The sequence below is a fragment of the Cladophialophora bantiana genome, assembly GCF_000835475.1.
Source record: "Cladophialophora bantiana CBS 173.52 unplaced genomic scaffold supercont1.4, whole genome shotgun sequence".
Classification (NCBI taxonomy): domain Eukaryota; kingdom Fungi; phylum Ascomycota; class Eurotiomycetes; order Chaetothyriales; family Herpotrichiellaceae; genus Cladophialophora; species Cladophialophora bantiana.
Window position 1 is genome coordinate 1,131,920 of NW_015971578.1, and position 21,182 is coordinate 1,153,101.

General features: G+C 53.1%; 9 protein-coding genes across 9 annotated transcripts; 6 read left to right on the forward strand and 3 right to left on the reverse strand.

Moving 5' to 3' along the window:
- Positions 1 to 167: 167 nt before the first annotated feature.
- On the forward strand, positions 168 to 2,357 carry Z519_03187 (uncharacterized protein; the record flags this gene model as incomplete). Its single annotated transcript, XM_016760939.1, has 2 exons — positions 168 to 695; positions 720 to 2,357. 2 exons carry the CDS (start codon positions 168 to 170, stop codon positions 2,355 to 2,357), a joined length of 2,166 nt encoding a protein of 721 aa, XP_016622789.1.
- Positions 2,358 to 2,683: 326 nt separating this feature from the next.
- Positions 2,684 to 4,022, reverse strand: Z519_03188 (uncharacterized protein; the record flags this gene model as incomplete). The annotated part of the gene is made up of 2 exons (XM_016760940.1): positions 2,684 to 3,817; positions 3,873 to 4,022. The coding sequence occupies 2 exons, from the start codon at positions 4,020 to 4,022 to the stop codon at positions 2,684 to 2,686; spliced, it is 1,284 nt and encodes a 427-aa protein (XP_016622790.1).
- A 254-nt stretch (positions 4,023 to 4,276) lies between these two features.
- Z519_03189 (uncharacterized protein) lies at positions 4,277 to 5,029 on the forward strand (the record flags this gene model as incomplete). The annotated part of the gene is made up of 2 exons (XM_016760941.1): positions 4,277 to 4,404; positions 4,462 to 5,029. The coding sequence occupies 2 exons, from the start codon at positions 4,277 to 4,279 to the stop codon at positions 5,027 to 5,029; spliced, it is 696 nt and encodes a 231-aa protein (XP_016622791.1).
- Positions 5,030 to 6,248: 1,219 nt separating this feature from the next.
- On the forward strand, positions 6,249 to 6,941 carry Z519_03190 (uncharacterized protein; the record flags this gene model as incomplete). The annotated part of the gene is made up of 2 exons (XM_016760942.1): positions 6,249 to 6,349; positions 6,419 to 6,941. 2 exons carry the CDS (start codon positions 6,249 to 6,251, stop codon positions 6,939 to 6,941), a joined length of 624 nt encoding a protein of 207 aa, XP_016622792.1.
- A 2,833-nt stretch (positions 6,942 to 9,774) lies between these two features.
- On the forward strand, positions 9,775 to 11,253 carry Z519_03191 (uncharacterized protein; the record flags this gene model as incomplete). Its single annotated transcript, XM_016760943.1, has 3 exons — positions 9,775 to 10,183; positions 10,233 to 10,406; positions 10,460 to 11,253. The coding sequence occupies 3 exons, from the start codon at positions 9,775 to 9,777 to the stop codon at positions 11,251 to 11,253; spliced, it is 1,377 nt and encodes a 458-aa protein (XP_016622793.1).
- Positions 11,254 to 11,283: 30 nt separating this feature from the next.
- Positions 11,284 to 11,721, forward strand: Z519_03192 (uncharacterized protein; the record flags this gene model as incomplete). The annotated part of the gene is made up of 1 exon (XM_016760944.1): positions 11,284 to 11,721. The coding sequence occupies one exon, from the start codon at positions 11,284 to 11,286 to the stop codon at positions 11,719 to 11,721; it is 438 nt and encodes a 145-aa protein (XP_016622794.1).
- A 1,192-nt stretch (positions 11,722 to 12,913) lies between these two features.
- Z519_03193 (uncharacterized protein) lies at positions 12,914 to 14,977 on the forward strand (the record flags this gene model as incomplete). The annotated part of the gene is made up of 3 exons (XM_016760945.1): positions 12,914 to 13,589; positions 13,696 to 13,899; positions 14,058 to 14,977. The coding sequence occupies 3 exons, from the start codon at positions 12,914 to 12,916 to the stop codon at positions 14,975 to 14,977; spliced, it is 1,800 nt and encodes a 599-aa protein (XP_016622795.1).
- A 1,072-nt stretch (positions 14,978 to 16,049) lies between these two features.
- Positions 16,050 to 17,247, reverse strand: Z519_03194 (uncharacterized protein; the record flags this gene model as incomplete). Its single annotated transcript, XM_016760946.1, has 2 exons — positions 16,050 to 16,070; positions 16,129 to 17,247. 2 exons carry the CDS (start codon positions 17,245 to 17,247, stop codon positions 16,050 to 16,052), a joined length of 1,140 nt encoding a protein of 379 aa, XP_016622796.1.
- An 834-nt stretch (positions 17,248 to 18,081) lies between these two features.
- Positions 18,082 to 18,657, reverse strand: Z519_03195 (uncharacterized protein; the record flags this gene model as incomplete). Its single annotated transcript, XM_016760947.1, has 1 exon — positions 18,082 to 18,657. The coding sequence occupies one exon, from the start codon at positions 18,655 to 18,657 to the stop codon at positions 18,082 to 18,084; it is 576 nt and encodes a 191-aa protein (XP_016622797.1).
- Positions 18,658 to 21,182: the final 2,525 nt, after the last annotated feature.

Below are 21,182 nucleotides of genomic sequence, written 5' to 3' on the forward strand. Positions count from 1 at the left end.
CTTCAAGAAGATGCCCGTCGCACGGGGTTGCCCGTTCCACTAGGGCTGGGATGGGAAACAGCCATGATTGCATTATGCCATGGTGGGGACTAAAGCGGAAATGATGTGTCTCACGAAGCCTGTCAGATGCCAGTTGACGTCCGATCGAGAGCACAAAAACAAGGCACATGCTGGCAGAAGGGAGACAGAAAGACCTTCAGAGAAAGAGAGCGTGGGGCATCGACGTCATTTGCAGATCCGTGCCGATGATCCTGGGCGCCCAGCGGCCGCGTGACTGGCTGATCGGAGATGCGTTTGTGGCGTTTGTGGCGTTTGTGGCGTTTGTGGCATTGCCGCTCCTCGATTTCTTGGCTGAATTGTGGCGTCGGTGGCGGTGCATGCAGGAACAAACCCAGCGCAAGCCAGGGGTCCAGTGTGCGAGAACCGCATGGAGAAAGACAGCTGTGATGCTGTTCGACGACATCTCCAGGTGCTGCGATGGGCACCTGGCAATTCCCGGCATCTTGTTTCTACTCCTCATCGCCGCGCTGACTGCAATCTCTACACATGTATTCTTCACCGTGAGAGAAAGCGCCGTCCGTTTCACAGTCCCTATTCCCCCACAACTACAGAGCGAATATCTCTGGAGTCGTGAACATGAAGACAAAGGCGACGAACCTCAGGACGAGGCAAGACCCTGTCCTATCATCTGCCCTGTCTGATGTTGACTCTTTCCACAGGTCTGCAATGGCCGAATATACCCTCGATGCCCAGCAGACGGTCGCCGTCTCGGTTCCCCCGTGACCCCAGCCGACGCGTCTGCAATTGATGCCACCATCTCGGCAGCAGCGCAAGCTCAAGTCCAATGGTCGCAGACGTCTTTTGCAGAACGACGTCAAGTCCTCCGCACGCTGCTTCGATATGTCCTTGACCACCAGGAACAAATTGTGGCCGCGTGCTGCCTCGACTCGGGGAAGACCAAAATAGATGCCTGCTTTGGCGAAATCCTTGTCACGGTCGAGAAACTACAATGGACCATCAAACATGGGGAAAGAGCTCTCTGCGTATCGAGGCGACCAACCAACCTCCTTATGTGCTACAAATCAAATACCGTCATCTATGAACCTCTCGGCGTGGTAGCAGCTTGTGTGAGCTGGAATTATCCCTTTCACAACTTCATCTCGCCCGTCATTTCCGCCTTGTTTGCAGGCAATGCAATCGTGGTGAAGCCGAGCGAGCAGACATGCTGGAGTACCTTCTATTTCATCGACATCATCCGTGGAGCACTTCGAGCCTGCAATCACAGTTCCGACCTCGTCCAGAATGTCGTCTGTCTACCAGAGACTGCAGACTATCTCACCAGCCACTCAGGTCTCAACCACATCACTTTCATTGGCAGCAGAGAAATCGCGCACAAGGTGTGTGCATCAGCTGCGAAATCGTTGACTCCTGTAACGGTGGAATTGGGTGGGAAAGACCCCGCCATCGTGCTTGACGACCCAACAACCATCAGGACCATCGACGACGTGGCCTCAATCCTCATGCGTGGAGTCTTCCAATCTGCCGGTCAGAACTGCATCGGCACCGAGCGCGTCATCGCATTGCCGGCGATCCATGACAGGTTGCTGGCCAAGGTCCTTCCAAAAATCAAATCGCTTCGTCTTGGCTCGGTTCTTCACTCCTCTCCCAACAACCCACCCGACATGGGCGCCATGATCTCCTCACGCAGTTTCTCCCGGATCGAGAACTTGGTTTCCGCTGCCGTCGCTAAGGGCGCAACCCTCCACTGTGGAGGCAGACGATACAGTCACCCTGAGTATCCCCACGGAAACTACTTCGCACCCACACTGCTTAGCAACGTGACTCCTGAAATGGCCATTGCGCAAACTGAGCTCTTCGCGCCTGTCTTCTTGCTCATGAAAGCAGGAGATGTGGATAGTGCAATTCGTATCGCGAACTCGACAAATTACGCCCTGGGCGCGAGTGTCTTTGGACACGACCGGCGCGATGTGCAAAAGTGCGCAAAGGGGATCAAGGCAGGAATGGTCGCCGTCAACGACTTCGGAGCCTACTACGCGTGCTCTTTGCCCTTTGGCGGCGTAAAAGGTTCCGGCTACGGACGCTTCGGCGGCGACGAAGGGCTGAGGGCTCTGTGCAACGTCAAGGCCATCTGCGAAGATAGTCCTTGGGCAAGGGCACTGGGCATCCAAACGAGAATCCCGCCCAAATTGCAGTATCCCGTGTCCAGCCACGGGTGGGAAGTCTGTAAGGCCGTGGTGGGTACGGGATACGCCTACACCCTGAGTCTGTGGGAATGGGCGGGGTGTGTGGTCAGGCTTCTAACGGCGTTGATGAAGCGCGAAGACCAGGGACGGTGACACGTGGCACGAAGTCAGAGGGCCAGAAACAGCAAAGAAGAAAGAGGAAGAGCCGTGCCTGAAGATGATAATGGTCATCTCACTTTCTATTATACTACCCAGCAAGTCAAGTACTTGATCGACCCGACCAGGGTGGAGCCGTCGATTCTATTCAGTCAACCCGGTTCTATGGTACATCATGCCAGAATCGTCGTAATAATTAGGTAGAAGCAACCTAATGTGATCCAATCCAACCCACCGGTGCCCACTCCAATCCAGCTCTGGCCGCGCGAACCTACCCTAGGTAACGGTTGTTTTCTATTCAATGACGGCGATCGGTACCGCCACTATGACCACGATATTCCCAACATGATAGCCGCCCCCACGAACATGGCACCGAACTGGAGTGCCGTCTTTCTCAGCTCGTCCCATTTATTCGGGCCCGTCTCCAACAGCTCCGGGATCACCGCCACGGTGCCGACGTACAGGAACGTGCCTGCTGTAAAGGGGAGGAGCATGTCTCCCCACGAGAGACTCGTGCCCCAGATGCCTCCTCCGCCTGCCAATGTGTCATCTGCCGCGCTTTTCGACCCGCCGCCGCCGTATTCTTGCACGAAGATGCCAATCAGCGTGCCCAGAAAGGCCCCCACGGCCGTGACAAACTGGGCGCCCATGGCTTTGCGCTTCGAAAACCCGGACTGGATCAGTAGCGCAAAGTCGCCGACCTCGTGCGGGATCTCGTGGAAGAAGACGGCCATGGTCGTGGTTGCGCCGAGGGCGGGGCTGGCGTAGAACGACGACGAGAGCGCCAGGCCGTCGGTGATGTTGTGCGTGAAGTCAGCGATCAGGTTGAGGAGGCCGGCGAGTTTGACTGACGGGTTTTGAGGTGCGGGTGGTGAGGAGGGGGACAAGGATTTGGTGTCTTTCTGAGCCTTGCGTTGTCTCATATCCCCATCTGCTACTCTCCCCTTTCTGGAGGAGGTGGCCGTTGCGGAGCCGTTGGTAGCAATTTCGTGTTTCTCCTCGTGCGCGTGTGAGTGGGAGTGAGAGTGGGAGTGGCCGCCGCCGTCACCTCCTGTAGCAATACGCAAGGCTTTATCCATGGCCATGAAGGTGACCAGCCCAACAATGATGCCCACACCCAGGAGGAGGTTTCGGTTCGGTTCGACCATGACGAACTTGACTTGATCACGCTCGTCTTCACCCAGGAAAATCTCGGGGAGCAAGTGAAAGAGCGTATCTCCCAGAAGGCCTCCGACAGCGAAGGCGACCATGATGCTTAGCGACGAAGGGTCGATGTTGGGAGGACATAGTGCGAGGAGGAAATTTGGAGGGCCCGAGATGTAGGCTGTTGCGAGGAGGGCGTTGATTGCTGGGGAGGAGGAAGGGAAGAGGGCGGCGAAAAGCTGGGTCGTCAATGAAGCTTGTGCCGGGTTATTCTTGGCTTTTGCCTCTGAGAGGGATTGCACAAAGGCGCATTGCTGTCGCCAAAGCCTCAGCGCTGGTTTATGGTGTTGGAAGGTTGGTCTTGCATACCTGGACCTTCTCCTCGATTTCCTCCCTCGTCAGCAGGCCGATGTCCTTGCCCTCGACAGCCTCTACGCACACTGAGATCACCAAACCTAGGAATAGTGCGTAAACAGAGTACTTGATCATGTTTGACCGTTTAAAACGTGGGGAAGCCATCGTCGCTTGTCTTCAGACCGAGGGTGAAACGGCACGCGACTGCGCAAGCATTGAAGAGGCACCAAAGGGACTTTTGCGAAGTGCTAAGAATTCAGGGGCATGTTGGCGTTATCGATATCGGGAAATCCTCGGCTAAATACACATTTCCGAGCTGCGGATTTTCTGCTCGCTGATGAAAACATTCGGCAAAGCAATTGCCTCCGACAGACATACATTCTATTGTTCGACAGAAGCATTGGGACATTCCTGCCAACATGGGTCGCGAAAGACAGAAAAAGAAGAACAGGTCTTCGATTCCGAAAGCCAGGCCGAAAGACAATAGGACAAAGGCTGGCAAGAAGAGAATCAATTTTCTCGGCAATGAGACAATTGCAAAGAATTGGTACGAGTTGCAGTCGTATAAACGCTATTCAATGCCGGCGACTGATGTCTTACGCAGGGATCGAAAGCTTACGCTATCGCAAAACTATAAGCGACTAGGGCTGTCCTCCAGATTGAATGCTGCGACAGGCGGGACAGAAAGGAAGGCGAGCAAGGACAAAACAGACACAAAAAGCATTCAGAGGAATCCCTTTGCCATTCCCGGGCCGCAAGCTGCCAACATAACACCCCAAGAAGTCCAAGTCGAGCGAGACCCGGAAACAGGCCATATCGTCAGGGTCATCAGACCAGAGACCGGCGGGGCTAATGACAATCCACTGAATGACCCTTTAAACGACATTATGGATGTTGAAAGGGAACCGCCGATGGGGCAGCCCGCAAATGGCATCGTGACAGAGCTGGAAGCGCAGGTTGCAAATGAGGAAGAACTGTTGGCAAAGAAGAGACGACCACGACAGCAGAGCCAGCGGGAAGAAGAATGGATCGCCAAATTGGTGGAAAAGCATGGCGACGACATTAAAGCCATGGTAAGAGACCGGAAACTTAATCCGATGCAACAAACAGAAGGCGATATTGCTCGAAGGGTCAAGAAGTGGAAGGCAAATTACGGCGAAGTCACGACATGAGTCAATGATGCGACAGATGGTCATGAAAGACGTCTGGTCTCCGAACCCATCCCACGATGTATCGCCCGCAGGACAGATGCCAAATTCCAGCAAGATAAACGAAGAAATACGGCAGTGAATTGGCTCGGCCCTGTAAATGGACTGGGCTGTGGTGGTACACGTCCAACGTACAAAAGGACATCCGACAAGCAGCGTTTTGGCTGGGAAGTTCACCGGAACCCTCTTAGGGCCCGTGAGAGCCCCGACCAGGAGCCACTAGCCTGTGCCTGGATCAGGACTATCCGATCAACAATGCTTTGCTTACCGAACCGTCAGGCCTTTGCAATGCGACACTGTGTCTTGGCCGGGGGATTTTGAAACTGAATGCCCGACGAGAGCTGGAAACAAGCGAGCCGAATGGAGAAAGGGGCAGCAAGCGGATATCGATGCCATGACTGCAATGAAGATAATGAGAGTTGATGGAAACATTCTCCCCACTGCCTTAATTAGCCGGCCATCCTTGAACAAGATGCTGAGTAGAAGGCGGGAGGGATCATATGAAGAGATTACGTAGGACGGAGCTGCCATGCACGGAGCAAATGGACTGGAGTCGCCGGTCACCGTTCTCGCTCTTTGTGTTCAGGCGGCGGGAAGCAGGCCATGCCCAGAGTTTTGGGGCGGAGAAATGCAGAGACTCGATTGGCCATGGCGCCGGCGGACCAAGCGGCTTCTCCTGAATCGCCTCGTGCGCGTTTCCAGCATCCTCAGTTCGCATACTACCATCTATACAGTTCAGTAGTATCATCATCACCGGCCATGGATCCTCTTGTTTCCACTCCCTTCGTTCCCGTGCCCCCCTCCCCCCCGGCGTGTCCTGACGACACTCAGCTCAGGTGCACAAACACCCTCCCAATATCAATCCAATGTCCCCTTCTTGGTCTTTGTCCTTCTGCCTGGGACGCGTCCAAAATGTCACAAGACGACGAGCCTCCTCCATACCTTCATCAAAGAATACGCCGTGACAAAGAACATCCTTATTCCGAGCTAAATTTTCTGCCGGACTCATAGTCATCCCATCCAGCAAAGGTCCTCATTTCAACTTGGCGAAGAGCTGCCAGACCGGAGCAGCACCGCCATCATGATGTTGACTATACCATCTTCTCCCAGGTCTGTTCGGTCAAACCAGCAGCGCGCCATGAATGTTGTTTCAAAGTCTATGCCGATAAAGAGCCCCCTCACCATGTCAACAACCTCCAAAATGAACAGCCCTTGTGCCACTCCCTCCACAACAACAGCTCCACTTATTCCAGACAAGATATTGCCAAACTTGTACCTGTCAGAGTGAGTGAAGCTTGTCCCATGTGCTCACATTGTCCTGCACGCCGGGGTGGGCTGACGCTTACCGGACAGCATTCACACTGCCGCCGCAGTCCTAAGCCCCAACTACAACACCCCGAACCGGCCAAGGATCAGATACGTTCTCTCTGTCATTGACAATCCAGATAAGCAGCCCAAAGTGCCTCCAGGACGTGAAGCAGAATTCGTCCTCAAAATGATCAGCCTCCGTGACCACGCCAACTTCGACCTGCTCAAGATCCTGGAGGAGGCCTGTGCTTTCATCAAATCAAGTCTGCAGAGTAATGATGGTGGAGTCCTTGTCCATTGCCAGAAAGGGGTATCACGGTCCGCTGCAGTTGTAATTGGCTTTATCATGGAAGAAATGGACCTTGATTACGACACCGCATTCCGCTTTGTTCGTGGTGGCCGGTCAAAGGCCAAACCGAATTCGGGGTTCCAGAAGCAGTTGGAGTTATGGGGTCAATTGCGTCACAGCATTTACGGTGCTGACGGCAAAGAGAAGCAAGAGTACGCTTCCTGGAAGGCTGATAATGAAAAACAGATCAAGAAACTGGGCTCCCGATGGACTGGTTAAGGCCTCAGAAAAATGGAGTTCTCAGCGGCTTCAAGAGAAATTGCGCTGCTTTGATTTAGCACTGCTCAAGAGCTAACGGACGTGCAGCATCAAGCACCTCTGTCCTTTCTGGGGATTCAGCGGGACCCTGGGTCGCATTCAGCATGTGCGTTAAAGCGTTGCTGGCGGGTTATCGGTCATGGTGTCGGGCTTGCACATATTGAACACAGGACACTGGATATCAATAGAGCTGACATGGGTGGCCGCACCGCTTCCGGAGCATGCATAACAGGAATTGGAAGGTGGTTGGACCGCACGTTGGAGTTGCGCATTAGTACAGAGGTGAGCAAAATGCTGTACATATGCTGACAGAATAGCCCCTTGAACAGCGGCCGTGCCTCCTTTCTCTTCCATGCTCTGCTCAATTCCCAGACTGTCTGGAGAGCAAGACATCCTCCATCCAGTTGTCCGCTTGGAGCGGATGATTTTCTTGGCCTGGGCATCTGGGCATCTGGGCATCTTCAGAATTGTGGCGGAGCGGAAGTCTTCGATGTTCCGACTCCCCATAGATCCCCCTCCCTCCGACACCCAATGGACGCCCACGCCACATTTAAGCTTATTTCTCGACTCCATACCGACTCCAGATGGCTGCGATACTCCTCCAGCTCACTTTCTCAGTTCACTTTCACCTCTTTTACTGTGTTCTTTCTTGTTCGAATCCCTTTCACACCCTCCGACACTCTGAGACATCTTCTTTCTTTCCCGTCGCCGGGCCGTCATCAACTCGCGCACAATTGGCTTCCCCAATTGTGTCCGGTTCGAGACCCTACAGTATCGTCCAGACGTCAGTTCGCCTTTACTCCGTCGTGGGAAAGTGAGGTCTAGCGATTCCTTCTTCTCGTTACTTATCCGTCACTCTTTCGTTACCTTGTTGCATTGAGAAGACCATCCAGCTATTTAATCACCTGCTCTTTTTGAACTCCTGCAGGCTTCCTCTTCAACTTCGCTTTCGACCTTGTGGTGTTTCCTCAGGTGATAGTTTGAACAGGAAAGGTGCATGTCTTCTCTCCCAAGTTTCAATGGGAACAAACATTTTCTTTGATGCTTCCCAGACTCCTTCAACATTTCCACGCGGAGGACACCAACAGTTGTGAACTGTTTTGCTGACATAGGCAAACGCAGGACGCCAATTGAACCTTTGCGAAGGATCTTCTCTTCCAGCATTCTTCTTTGTGAGTCCGATATTCTGGTAACATTACACCTTGGGAGTTGCATTTTGTTGTTTGTCCCTCGCAATAAAGCAGGTCACTATGTTGGGTGCTGAGGACAAACAGCAATCAAGATTCCTCAGATTGCTGCTTAATTCAGCCCCAGTAATCTGGAGAGCACACCCTGATTTAATCTGCTCACTCCCATGAGTATGTTGGTTGTCTGATACACTGACATCCACCAATATATATACAGACATCAAATATCACAAGCTGGAAATAAGAGGTCCAAGATACCCGGACTCTGCGGACCCCCGAGACCGTCCAAGATCTTCTGCCGTCGACACCGACCAGTCTTTTTGTAAGTCTGTCCTCTCTTCTACATCATTTTCTCGTCAAAATCCACTCAACTCATCCTTCCCCCCTCTCTTTCGCTCTCACATGGCCTAATTCACAATAATCGTTACTGCAGAGAAACTTCTGGCCCTCGAGCCTGAGACATGATGTCCACGTGGCCAGCAGCGGCGTCAGACGGCAAGGAAAGCAGTTGACATGTGGACGACGACGAGCATGTGCTCCTTGTCTCTCATCTATATATACCACCTCAGACTCTTCTTTCATCCTCTTCCTTTCGACCATCATTCCATCAAGCTTCAACCGTCTTTCTTCTGCTTACATTGCTTACTCTCATTTAGCTTGATACATCGACGCCTCTGATCATTTACCAAAACATCATCTGCTTTCGAGCCTGCTTGCGTCCATGTTTTTGATTTGTTTGCGGTCGATCTGTCTTGTATTCGTCAGTTCAACATCACTTTGAGGTTTTTTGGTAAGTCATTACTTTGTTCGTCCTGCTCTCTCCTCCAACCAGACTCCCCGAACCATGCATGACGGTAACATTGGATGTTGCGGCATCGTCTTTGTGCGAATATCGACGTTGAGATAGTGCGATGAGTCCATTCCTCTCAGCTGTGAATGACACTCTTTCATGGTTGTTAACTGGAGAATGCCCTTCGACTTGTGATACGGAACAGCGAAGCACGTGGAAGCATCTGTACGTCTTGCAGCCACTTGCAACAAGCGGAAAATCCTAGCATTGTTTACTTACACAACAGTCTCCGCTCATGCCGCCAAATCTGGTCGTTGGTTTCTCTGTTCAGGAAAGCGGGTCAACGCGGAGCCCCAGCAAGGCTGATGACATCTCTCATTCACTGTGTGCCCCGCCCCTGGAAATCCCCATACACGGAGGGCGACAAGGATCTCTATCCATCGACATGTGACAAGCTCGCTATAGAAGCGGGTCCAGGCCGAGAACGACAGGGCTGACTGCAAATCGACATGTGCTAAGTGTCTGTACCGAAATGTCTCGGCGCCTAGACAGCCAGGGGTTTAGATTTCCAGTCGACAAATACTCAACATTCAACCACAAACACGGGATAGACTACGACTGGCAAGGCTGAGATCATACACTTGCATGTTCTTAGCAATGCATTTGTGGCCGTCAGGGCCACATCCCTCTCGCACCACCTTGTTTTCATGCTCATACTTGATTTCCATTTCTTCAATGACGGCTGAGAGACAAGAAGCTGACAAAATGTTTACGTTTAGCGTTCGACTTTGTTTCCATTGCTGTTTCGTTATTCAAGATGGTCTCCACACGGGCACAGATATCCAGAGAGACGACCATAGCTATCCAAAATATCGATCAAGCCTGCGCCGCCACTCAGCTCACACAAGTGTGCACCAACACTGTGGTCTCTCTCACAAACGTTGCAGGAGAACTGACCGTGTCACCTACTGCCGGGCCGGATGTCGCCATGAAAGATATCAGCATTACCACCAGATCTTCTGTGCGAAAGACATCGACGGCCTTACGAAGCCTTATCGTGTGCTTCAAGCTTCCAGTCCGCAAGCAGGCTGGGGTAACAGCCACGAGGGTTCTTGTGGACTCCAAGCTGGCCATCCAAACCAAGAACTTGGTTGATGGGGAACCAGTTCGTCAACGAGCTGCTGCTACTTCCCCCGGCATCAAACGCGAACCATCCGATGATCAAGGTCAGAGATGTGTTGTTCGTTTTCTGGGATTGAAGCTAACTTTGCATAGATTCTGTAGCTTTTCCCAGGAAGAAAAGCAAAACATCTGGTGGAGATGACGATGGAGAATTCAAACCAGACGCTGGTTTTACTCAGCCGTCGGGCGTCCCCACTGTTCACCGTGCTCTTCGTGATCGAGGCGAAGATGGCACAGTTACTGGACGGATTAGAGCTGCCAAGAAAGGTGTGGATTTTGCCAAATGCTTCCACGAAATGGTGGCTAACCGCATCATACAGCAAAGGAAGACATTCGTGGTCCCTTTGTTACTTTCTCATCGAAATCTCTTGGCGGGTTCTTGAAGAAGATGAAGAAGCGACGGCCCAAGACACCGTATACCAACAAGACACGCTTCCAGTTCGGCCACGACCATCTGTGGTATTGGACGTCGCCATCTCCGTACGAAATCCGGAACGTCTCGCAGATTCTCGAGGAAGAACGGCGCGCAATCAACGAGGTTGCCGCAACAGAAGGAACTTCAACCAACCCGTTCCATGCTGGTGCTGGAGTTTCTGTCGACTCCATCGTCCGCGTCATCCTTTCGCAAGCATGCACCAATGAGTCAGCATTGGACGCACAGCAGCGGATGCTCCTCGCCTACCCTTATTGGGTCAATGGCAAATGGATCACGGGCAAAAAACCAAACTATCACGCAATGCGTGTACAGGGTCTTTCAAAACTTGAAAAGGTCCTGAAAAAGGCGGGGCTGGTGAACAAGAAACCAAAAGCCATCAAAGACATTCTTGACATTGTCTATGAAAGAAATGTCGCACTTTTGGAGCCCTTGAAGGATGGCGAGGTTGTGTACATCGGCAACGAACGCGGCGCTGCCGATTTTGTTCCTGGCTTGCTGTCTGTGGACTACCTCTGGGACATTTACAAACAAGAAGGCAAACAAGCTCTGCTTGACCATCTTGTGTCGCTTCCATTGATCGGCGTCAAGTCAGCGTCCTGCCTAATGTCCTTCAACATGTCATTGCCTGTCTTTGCCGTGGACACCCATGTCGCTGGTATGGCAAAGCTTCTCGGTTAGGTACCGGGATATTGCAACGATGAGATCATTATGTGCACTCACCTTGACACTGTGTTGCCGAATGATCTGAAGCTTTCTCTCCACCAAGCCTTCTGGAACCATCGTCGCAACTGCGCGCGTTGCAGTGCACGAAACAGTCAGTCTAGTTGGGCCTACAACAACACTGAGTGTCCTCTGGAACTTCTTGTCAAGCGTCCGCAGCGGTCAAAAGCCGAGGACAGTAAGTCAGCCAAGGTCCAGACCGGCCCACCGAGACAGAGCATCAAAAAGGAGCCTACAGACGAGGAACGTCTGGCACAGGGACTTGTGAAAGTTACCTATGAGATCGACGACGATTTCGATGCAGCAGGAGGCACAGGAGTGACCAGAACGATCTGGATCACGGATTTTAGTGCGGAGGAATATGATGTGAAGGAGGAAGATGACAGCATCTCTGAGGAAATTGTTATTTCGATCAAAATGAAATGAAGCATGGACGACGAGCACCAAACATATGGTGGCAAGAGCAGAAAAGTTCTTCTGATATGGATGTTTTTGAGGGCATTTGAATTTTGATTCCATAGTCGCGATCTGGGCAACAGACTCTTATGACGCATCTTGAGCTCGCAATAAAATGGATGTACTTCGAAGCGAGGGTTGATAATGGTAAAGCCCTGCTCTGTATTCCCATCCTCTATATTTCTCCTCCTTGGCATGGGATCCCTCAATTTATCCCCAACATCTTCAATCAACGACCATGGGGCTGGTATACTCCTCGTGGCTGACTTTCCGTGTATATACATAATCGGAACGTGGGTAGGACTTGACGTCAAAAGGTCCATCGATATACGATAAACAAGGCGGGATTTGCGGGAGGAACGGAATCCTTCCTCATCGTCGCCCGACCGAGGATCGTTATACTCACGCTATTCACCGCGCCCCAATGGTTCTGGGCAGTTCTCAGTTATCAGTCGCTTCGTGGTCCCGTGATCATCCGGGATCAGGGATTCATTTAGGGCCTGACTTTCGCCTCCTCCAGACCTCGAACAGGACAAATGCGCTCAGTGCAATGCTACCTTTCCCCACGACGATACTTCTTGACTTCTAGACACTAGGGGAAAAGGAGCCGCTCGCGTGCCACTGGCTCTATCGCGGTCCATTCTTATCTTCGAAGCCCTTGGTGGGCAAGCTTGGGCAAGCTTTGTCGACCAAGAGCTTAGGGTCGCACGACTAAGATGAACGACATGCCAGAACAGGCAGCTCGTGGTGTTCCTTCTTGCTTCCTCTGCGACCTTAACCAGCGAAAAGTACGGCTTTCTCTCTCATCCCTGCGATGTGCCTCCATCGCGGAGCTGCAGGCCCATCGTCATGGGCTCCCCCCTCCCTGGCACCCTCTTATCCATGCAATTGAGGGTTTTGGCAGCGTTCTTTCGGTCACTCCCGAGCTCGTGGGGTAGGATCGTCATCCTCACTGCAGCTGTCATTCCATCGTTACAATGCCTCGGGTCGAGCCAGGTGGAAACGAAAGGGTAAGGTAGGTCGTGCGCGAAGCTGCCTGTCGTGCTACAAAAAGGACCATCTCTGCCTGAAAGACGCAGGTCGAGGTTTCCCTTCGGTGCCACCCTCGCTCTTCTCTATATCTCTTTTCTTTACGGGGCGCGTCCTGAAGCGCCGTTCCACAATGATCTCTTTGCTTCCTACAGCTCTGCTGCTGGCCTCGGGCGCCCAGCTGGCTTTCTCTCAGTTCGTGGCTCCGCCAAAGAACTTGACAAGCAAGACGGGCTATGCAGGCGTCACAGTCCGCTACAAGTCCGTCCCCGCGGGCATCTGCGAGCAAGACCCCGACGTGAAGAGCTATGCTGGATACGCCGACGTGTCGCCTGGTCAACACATCTTCTGGTGGTTCTTCGAGGCTCGGAACATGGATCCCACGACGGCGCCGCTCACCATCTGGATCAATGGCGGGCCGGGCTCGTCTTCTATGATCGGCCTGTTTCAAGAGCTGGGACCATGCCGAATCAATCTAGACGGCGACGCGGTGAACAACCCATACTCGTGGTCCAACGTCTCCAACATGATCTTCATCGACCAGCCCACGCAAGTTGGACTCAGTTACTCATCCCCCGTGCCCGGCTACGAGGACCCGAATTCCGGATATCTGGTTGAACTGCCCGGCAACACCTGTCCAGAATACGCCAGTGACTGGTCCTGCGGGACATACTCGTACTGGAACGAGTCGTTGACTGCGAACAACACGCCCGCGACGGCACCGAACATGTGGAAGACGCTGCAGGGATTCATGGGCGTATTTCCGCAATATGCGAGAGAAGGGATCAACTTTGCGACTGAGTCATATGGTACGTGGTTTTGGCTTTTGGTGGAGGAGACGGTGCTACGATTCTGCTCGTCTACCACCGCACCCTTGAAGATCAGAAGAAAGGAAAAGGCTGACCAGTGCACTAGGCGGACACTATGCGCCTCTCATGTCGGAGTACTTTGAAGAGCAAAATGCGAAGAACATCACCGGAGCACACAACATCCGCCTCGAGCACGTCCTGATCGGCAACGGCTGGTACGATCCGTTGATCCAATATCAAGCCTACTACAACTTCACCGTGTTTCCGGGAAATACCTACAACTACGATCCATATAACCAAAGCATCAAAAGTGTGTTTGCCCCTGGGTCTTCCACATTCTTCACACCTTTCTGTTTAATCCCCCTCTCCCCCCCTCTCTCTCCTCCTTCCCAAACAACCCTGTGGCCTCATATTCCCGGGCACCTCTCCGAGCGTCTGAAGACTGAACTGACGACGATTGCCCGCTAGATCAAATATACAACAGCCTGTACGGACGTGGAAACTGCTACGACCAGACGGTGGACTGCAACACGCGCAAAATCGACGAAATCTGCACAGCGGCCGACAACTTCTGCTACCAGCAGGTGGAAAACATGTACGACATCTACCTGAACCGCGACGAGTACGACGTGCGGTACTTGATGCCGGACCCGTTCCCGCCGACGACTTATATCGACTACCTGAATACGGCGCGTGTGCAGGCCGCCATCGGCGCGTACGTCAACTACACGGAGAGCAATGCCGCCGTGGGCAATGCCTTTGGGGCTACGGGCGACGACGACCGCGAGATCGGCACCGTCGCGGCCCTCCAAAGTCTACTAGCCCAGAACGTGTCGGTGACCATGTACTTTGGCGACGCCGACTACAACTGCAATTGGCTGGGTGGGCAGGTGGTGGCCGAGCACGTCGCCAGCACCGCAGCAGCGGGGTACAGCAGCGCGGGCTTCGTCAACATCTCGACGTCCGACGGGATCGTGCACGGCCAGGTGCGCCAGGCGGGACAATTCGCGTTCGTGCGCATCTTCCAGTCCGGGCATGAGGTGCCGTTCTACCAGCCTTTGGTGTCGCTCGAGATGCTGGATCGCGTCCTCGCGAGCAGAGACATCGCCACGGGCAAGACACCGCTCACGCCCGCGTACAAAACCAAGGGCCCCTTGGTGAGTACTTACCGTGAGGGCAACGCCACTATCCAGTTCGACCTCACTCCCGCCGACGCCATCTACAACGTCACCACCGCCATGCCCCAGAACGGGACGAGCAGTGGTGGTGGTGGTGGTGGTGGCGGTGGTGGCGAAGGCGGCGACAAGAAACTCGCAAAGCGCGCGAAATATAGTCTCAGACGGGCGAAGAAGATCAAGAGGGACAAGTTGGGCGGATGGGCCAAATGAATGCTGAAGCCGATTGATTGACTAGCTCAATGAACCCCGAGTCCTCTAGGGCCGGGACCTCATTTAGGTACATAGATACCTCATGGAGATCCGCTGGCGATAATCCAGCATAATACCCAAGTTGCTGGGGAAAAAAAATTCCTAATGAGCAAAACCAAAACCAAAACCAAGTACCATGTCATTCATCTCATGGGAAATCAACACTATTCCTTCCCCTTCCTTTTCTTTTAACTGGTTTCGATCCATTGATGCATTTGCCTGTCCGTCTGCCTGCCTACGTACCTGCCTCTAGTGCCTCCTTGGTGGAATTCCCACCTTCGACGGACACGCACCCCCCCCCCCCCCCCTTTTTTTTTTTTATTTTAAACGTCCTGGATCCGAACGCACGATATATTCCGTACATGCATAGCATAGACCAAGCGAGAGTGCCCATGTAATAATCGCGGAGGTGCCAAGTCCGGAAATCCCTTCTATTCTCGCTGTACTCGCTATTCTCTCTCACAGATTGTGACCTTTGCTGGCTCCAGATTGTCAGAGATCCTTCCTTCCTTCCTTCCTCCTTGCAGGCGCGCCGTCTCTGGACTTCCTACATATAGCACTTTTGCTAAAGATACGTGGAATATTCCGTGGCTCCGCCCAAAGGGTTAATTGCTAGAGACCGACGACCGGCTTCAATCTCCTCCTCGTGCGCAAGCTCGCAATAGGTTTTGTTCTGTCCCGACGGGGGGGAAGTGAATATTTTGTCTGCTCCTAAACAACATATGGCACGTGGGTCATCATGGTATTAAATGGAGCGAGAGAGATGCATCGCGATATATCTTGTACATTCAAAGTTGTCAGAGAGTCGAACCTGCATGGGCCTGTAGCGTAGAGGCGTCATGTGAAATGGCCAAACGAGCCCCGGACTTTCAGCCTCACTAGTTCCGGCAGATGGCCTATGATAAGACGTTGCAGCTTTGCTGTAATTCGAGCTGACATCGGATTGCAAAGAGGAAATTCGCAAGGCATTGGAATCTTTTGGCCTTTTGGAAAGTCAAAACTCTGGTATTCTGGGGATTCATCACGGGCGTATCTATTCATTATAATGGTACACCTGTCGATGCCTAGGTCAGCAGATCATTACACAAGAACAGAAGTCCCCAGGGACTTACAAAGTAATCGGGGAGACCCCAGATCTCGAATCCAAGCCGCTTCGCCATCTTCGCGAAGCCCTCCGTCTCGATAAGATGATAGAAAGGAAAGGCAGGGAACATGGCCCCATCTCGATGCACCTCGGCCTTCACCAATAGTGCTGTCCCGCCCACACCATCCAAGGGCATCAGACGCCGTTCGTCGCGATCTTTATCCATCTTGGCCAGCTTGGTCATGAGTGTTCGGTAAGTGGCCATCTCGGCATATCCCTCCAGCAGGAGGTCATCAGGGCCCATCTTGCTGGCGAGCTCCTGTGCCACGTCGCTATCGCGCCAGGTGTTGAAGTCGTAGGGTCGGATATCCTCTTCTCCTTCGTCATTGACAAATCTCTGCATGCAACTGGGAGCGACGACAGCTTTGTCGTGACTGGCCAAGTCCTGGATCAACGTGGGGGGACTCTCGACCACGTCGCCATCCAACCATAACACCCAAGATGTGTGGGGGCCGATGGTGGTAAAGAGCAGGCTATTCCGTGCCCGAGCCATGGATGCTCGCCGGACCTTTTGATTTTCCATCTTGTGGCGCTCCTTTTCATCCTGGGAAGTCAGTGGCGGTTCAAAATCTTGCCGCAAAATAGTCACTGATTGAAACCGTAGCTCCTCCGGGCCTGATTGTGTCTCCCTTATTGCTTCTTGTAGAGCGGCCGTTGCCGCATTGCCTTCCTTCGTCTTGGGAGTGATGAAACCTAGGCTGATGTGCTCGTGGGGGTAGGTCAGGGCCATGAGATTGGCCCAGTATTCAGGGTAGAAGCGGGCCAGAGGGGTTAGAATAAGAACTTTCTCGTGCTTCTGGGCCGGATATGCCGAGGCGGTCAAGTTATTGAGCTGATAGTGCACGACGGGAGGCGGACGGCGGACACCACGAGCATTTTGGGAATTGGATTGCTTGCGAAAGGCCGAGGTGGGAGGAGAGAGAGGGTTGTCGGCTGCGGACGTCTGGACTCGTAAACGCAGTTCGGACTGGTCGATCGAGGTGTGGTGGATGCTGTAGAGGAAGTAGATAAAGACAACCCCTAGGAGGATGCCGAGGGCAGTGGTCCGGCTGCTACTGCGTGGCTGTCGCATGTCGAAGTATGCCATGTCCTCGCGACAGACCAGATTTCAACAACAAAAACGACGGTGTCACCTCGAGGACTGTTGCGTGGCCTGATGAAGCATGGCCGGGAGAAGGTGGCCTGAAAGGGAGGGGAGCCGGTGATGCCTTGACGATTTGTCGCGAGCAGAGACAAGTCTGTAGGGAGGAAATGTAGGAAAGAGTGAAAGGTCGAATTTAAAGGAGTGAATTGTAGTCTGGTGGTCCTTCGTCTTCAGCGCTTCGAGTCGTGGAATCGGAATTCTGGGGGCATTGGTGAAACACGGTGGAAGGATCAAAGCGATGCACCGCCACTTTTGGTTCTCTCCCCTCCCGTACATTTCCCAGCCACAGCAAATACGAGCTCGACGGGTATGACTGTCCGGACCGTACGGGGGGTTCTATTAGAGGACAGAATACTCGGCACAGTCAGACGCAGCGACTGGCACAGGGCAGTCTTCAAACACTCTCCTTGCTCGTTCTGGTCTATCTATGCTATGGACGTGCCAGCTAGACCACATTTTTCATACCCATCGTGACAATGCTCAGAAGCGACCTTCACAATCGCTATGCAGAGAATATCCCATTCACTCCCGAATGGAAAACCCAAAATTGCTCCAGGCAACTTCGGCGGCTCGGTTCCGTAGACTTCCAACACCAACGCCAGCAACTGAGGCAATGCTTGATGCAATCTGTAGCTTGGGTGGTGCCTTGACGCGGCCCAACCTCGTCGGGCTTCAATATGCCAAAAACAAGGGAAAATAAGGAAAGTCGCTGACAAATGGACAGGCTCGCAGCCTGCAAATGCACATTCCCGCTCAACCCGAAAGACATTGCCGCCGTCATTGATAGACATCAGCTTGTCTGACCTTCTTGTTCTTCTTCGATTCCTCCTTATCTGGCGAGCCGTCACTCCGCGGACTTCTTGCCGGACCTGGGCTTCCTGCTGGCGAAACTTTGCCTGCTCCGGCAACTTGGAAGTAGTCATCGCCTTCCTCGAGAGCCAGAGGCGTGACGGGTCCTTTGGGGCTGCCCAACGGATCCAATCGTGGTGCACCAGGCTTGATGCCCATCGAGGAGGCCGCGATCTTGGCCGACAACGTAGTCCTTTCGATGAACTCGCGTTGCTTTTCACGCATCAGTCTTGGTGACTCCATCACGACGGGTTGCGTTACCCGATTCAATCCAATGGCTGGGCTCTGCACGGAGGAAGATGGTGTGGCTGGTGAGTCGAGGTGGCCGAAATTGGCAGGATGAAACCGAGGAAGCGTCATGTGCAGATTCCTGGAAGGTTGCCGGGCATGTGGTGCGGGTCGACCCCGTGTCGGCTGAGGCGAGAGTGGCTGCTGGCTGGCATGGAGTCTTGGAGACAACGGCGAGGTTGGCGTGTAACGCCCAGAGTACGTGTCGTGATTCATCGTGTACCCCATTGAATCAAATGATGGAAGACAGATGGGAGGAGCGAAACGTCGCAGGCCGTGTTTCTGGGGATCGCTGCGACGTTTCTAGTGACTGCCAACTGTTGTGTGCATGCGGCAGCTGTAGTACCGGTGCAGTCGACTCGTATGAAGAGGCTTCAGCCCCGTCAGAGGGGGCTGGCGCTCGTCGCCAAATTCGGGTAGGACGGGCCGATAATGTAGAGACAAGGCCCGCGAGGGATGTTGGAAATATGGTTGCCACCAACTGGTCAATTCACCAGGTGGACTCCCGCGTTGCTTGGTGCAGCGAGTAAGAGATAGATAGGAGTGACGCTGCGTTGGTTTGCGTCGGTACTCGAAGTATGAAGGAGTAACAGAGCAGAGATCGTACCGGCCGAGATGAAAAGCGGATAGATATTTGGCGTGGAAATGTCAAAGGTTGGCGTGTCGCACACGTATTGTATGGTAGGTGGAGGAGCAGGCACCGAGTCTGGTCTGCGAAAGACGGGTCCGTCGCAGAGTTGTTGGTCGTGTATGCGTCTTGTCGTAGTGCAAATGAGAGTCAGACTCAGAGTCACGGGTTTGGCTTGGGGGCAGGGATGCGGCAGGGACCTGTGCTATCGTACTGGGGCTTGTGTTGAGGGGCTGTTTGATCTGCACTGACTGGAAAATCGTGTGAGAAATGATCAACAAGACGTTCCGGGATTGCCAGCCGTCAAGCGCACGCTGATCTCGGGGCCGGAGGGTTTTTGATGTTGATAAAAGGTTGCCAGCCTCGACCAGTGCGGGTAGAATATGTGCCAGGAAACACAGACCACCGTACCGAGTATAGGAAACTCGGTCACCAACCTCTTTTCCCCAAACTCTTAAGGCGTCATCATATAACCGAGACCGAAAAGATCTTCGTGCTTATGAAAATGCTAGTATATCAGGAGGCCTCATCGGTGCCTTGTGATTTGAAAAAGGTTATCCAAGGGAGAGACGGGTTTCCAATGATCAATGCAGGGCCATGTAGACAGACGCCTGAGAGAACATGGAAAGAAACTTCGATAGGCATTGGCTGATTGCGAATCGGTGGATACAGCGAAAGGGATTCCCTGACAGGCCCGATGACGGTAAGCGTAGAAATTGAGAAGGCCAGCACCACGCCACCCGTTCGGGCTGACCAACAAGACGGCGGGCCATGGGGCAGACGGCAACGACGAGCAGGGGGGGGCCAGGTCGGAGATCAAACAATGGGGGCCTCCGAAAAGGCCTTGGGCGCCGAGACAGACAGCCTGGGCCACCAAGACGACTGAAGGTGATGATGAAGGCGGTGTCTCAGTAGATTCTGGACAAGAGCAGAGTCTTGTTGATGTAAAGGATGGGGATGGAGATGGGGATGAGAAATGATTGGAAGCGCAGTTACAGCGGAATTCTTGTGATGGCCTGTCGAGGCTGAAAGGGGCAGCAGTCAGAGAAAATCCTCGTCTGACAACAAATCAATTCTCAACCTTCCGTGGGTCCCTTGCCGTCTTGCGGCGGCGTCTTTCCGTACAGTCCGACCCATTACTGCCCGTCTGACAAATGCCAATTAATGAATTCTCGAACCGTCACCGCTGCGAGCACTATTACAAGCCATGTCCGCACTACGCTGTTGAGCAACGTGGCAAGCCTGCTTGGCCTGCCCAACTTTTGACCAAACTCTGCAACTGTCCACTTTCTCCCCTTTTAAAATTGCCGAACCATGGATCCCCCAGATCCCATTTCTGGGTACCTACAGTAGGCACCGAGTAGTGCCAGCAACTGGATCCGTTGAGACGAGACGAAAGGCCTCTCACGCAGAGTGCCCGCAAGCAGTGACCTCCAAGTGACACGGGGTGGAAAGTACTGACATCAACACCAAGACACTCATCAACCACCCACCTGTGCCGTCGTCCCCGCTGGTCAAAGAATGCCGAAACCCGAGTTTCTCCTCTCCTACCACAATAGGTTGCCAAGTCTGCCCCGGCGGCTGCGCAAGCATGATGCAGGGCAAATGGTGCCATTGTCCAGACTGTTTGCCGAATGCTTCGTGCAACCTCTGGGAGCCCCTTTCACAGGTGCGGGGCACAGGGCAGCTACAACATTCTTTGTATCGATCAAGGTAAGCGCAGAAAAATAGTTATAGTCATGAAGGGCTTTTGCGGGGGAGGGAGAAGCGAACACAGAATATTTCCCGCATGAGGCCCCTACTTGAAAAACCAATGGGCCAAAGATGATGCAGTCCTGCCGCTGTCATTTTCCGGCTAGAAAGGGTGGGATGAAAAGAACTCTTTGTTGGACCCGCTCAGACCTGCGAGGTACTGGGTACTCGGTAGCAAGCTGAATTGAAGAATACCAGGTAAGTGGCTCCCTCAAGGTCCTTTGCTGTCAGAAGGGAGGTGGGCTTTACTGCTAATGACCATTCCGTTTACCTTGGAAACAGTGGCCCTTTGTCATTCGTCCTATTCTGTCAATTATATTCGATATAGCGGTCGCTTTGACGTTATTGAGGACTCTTGGGG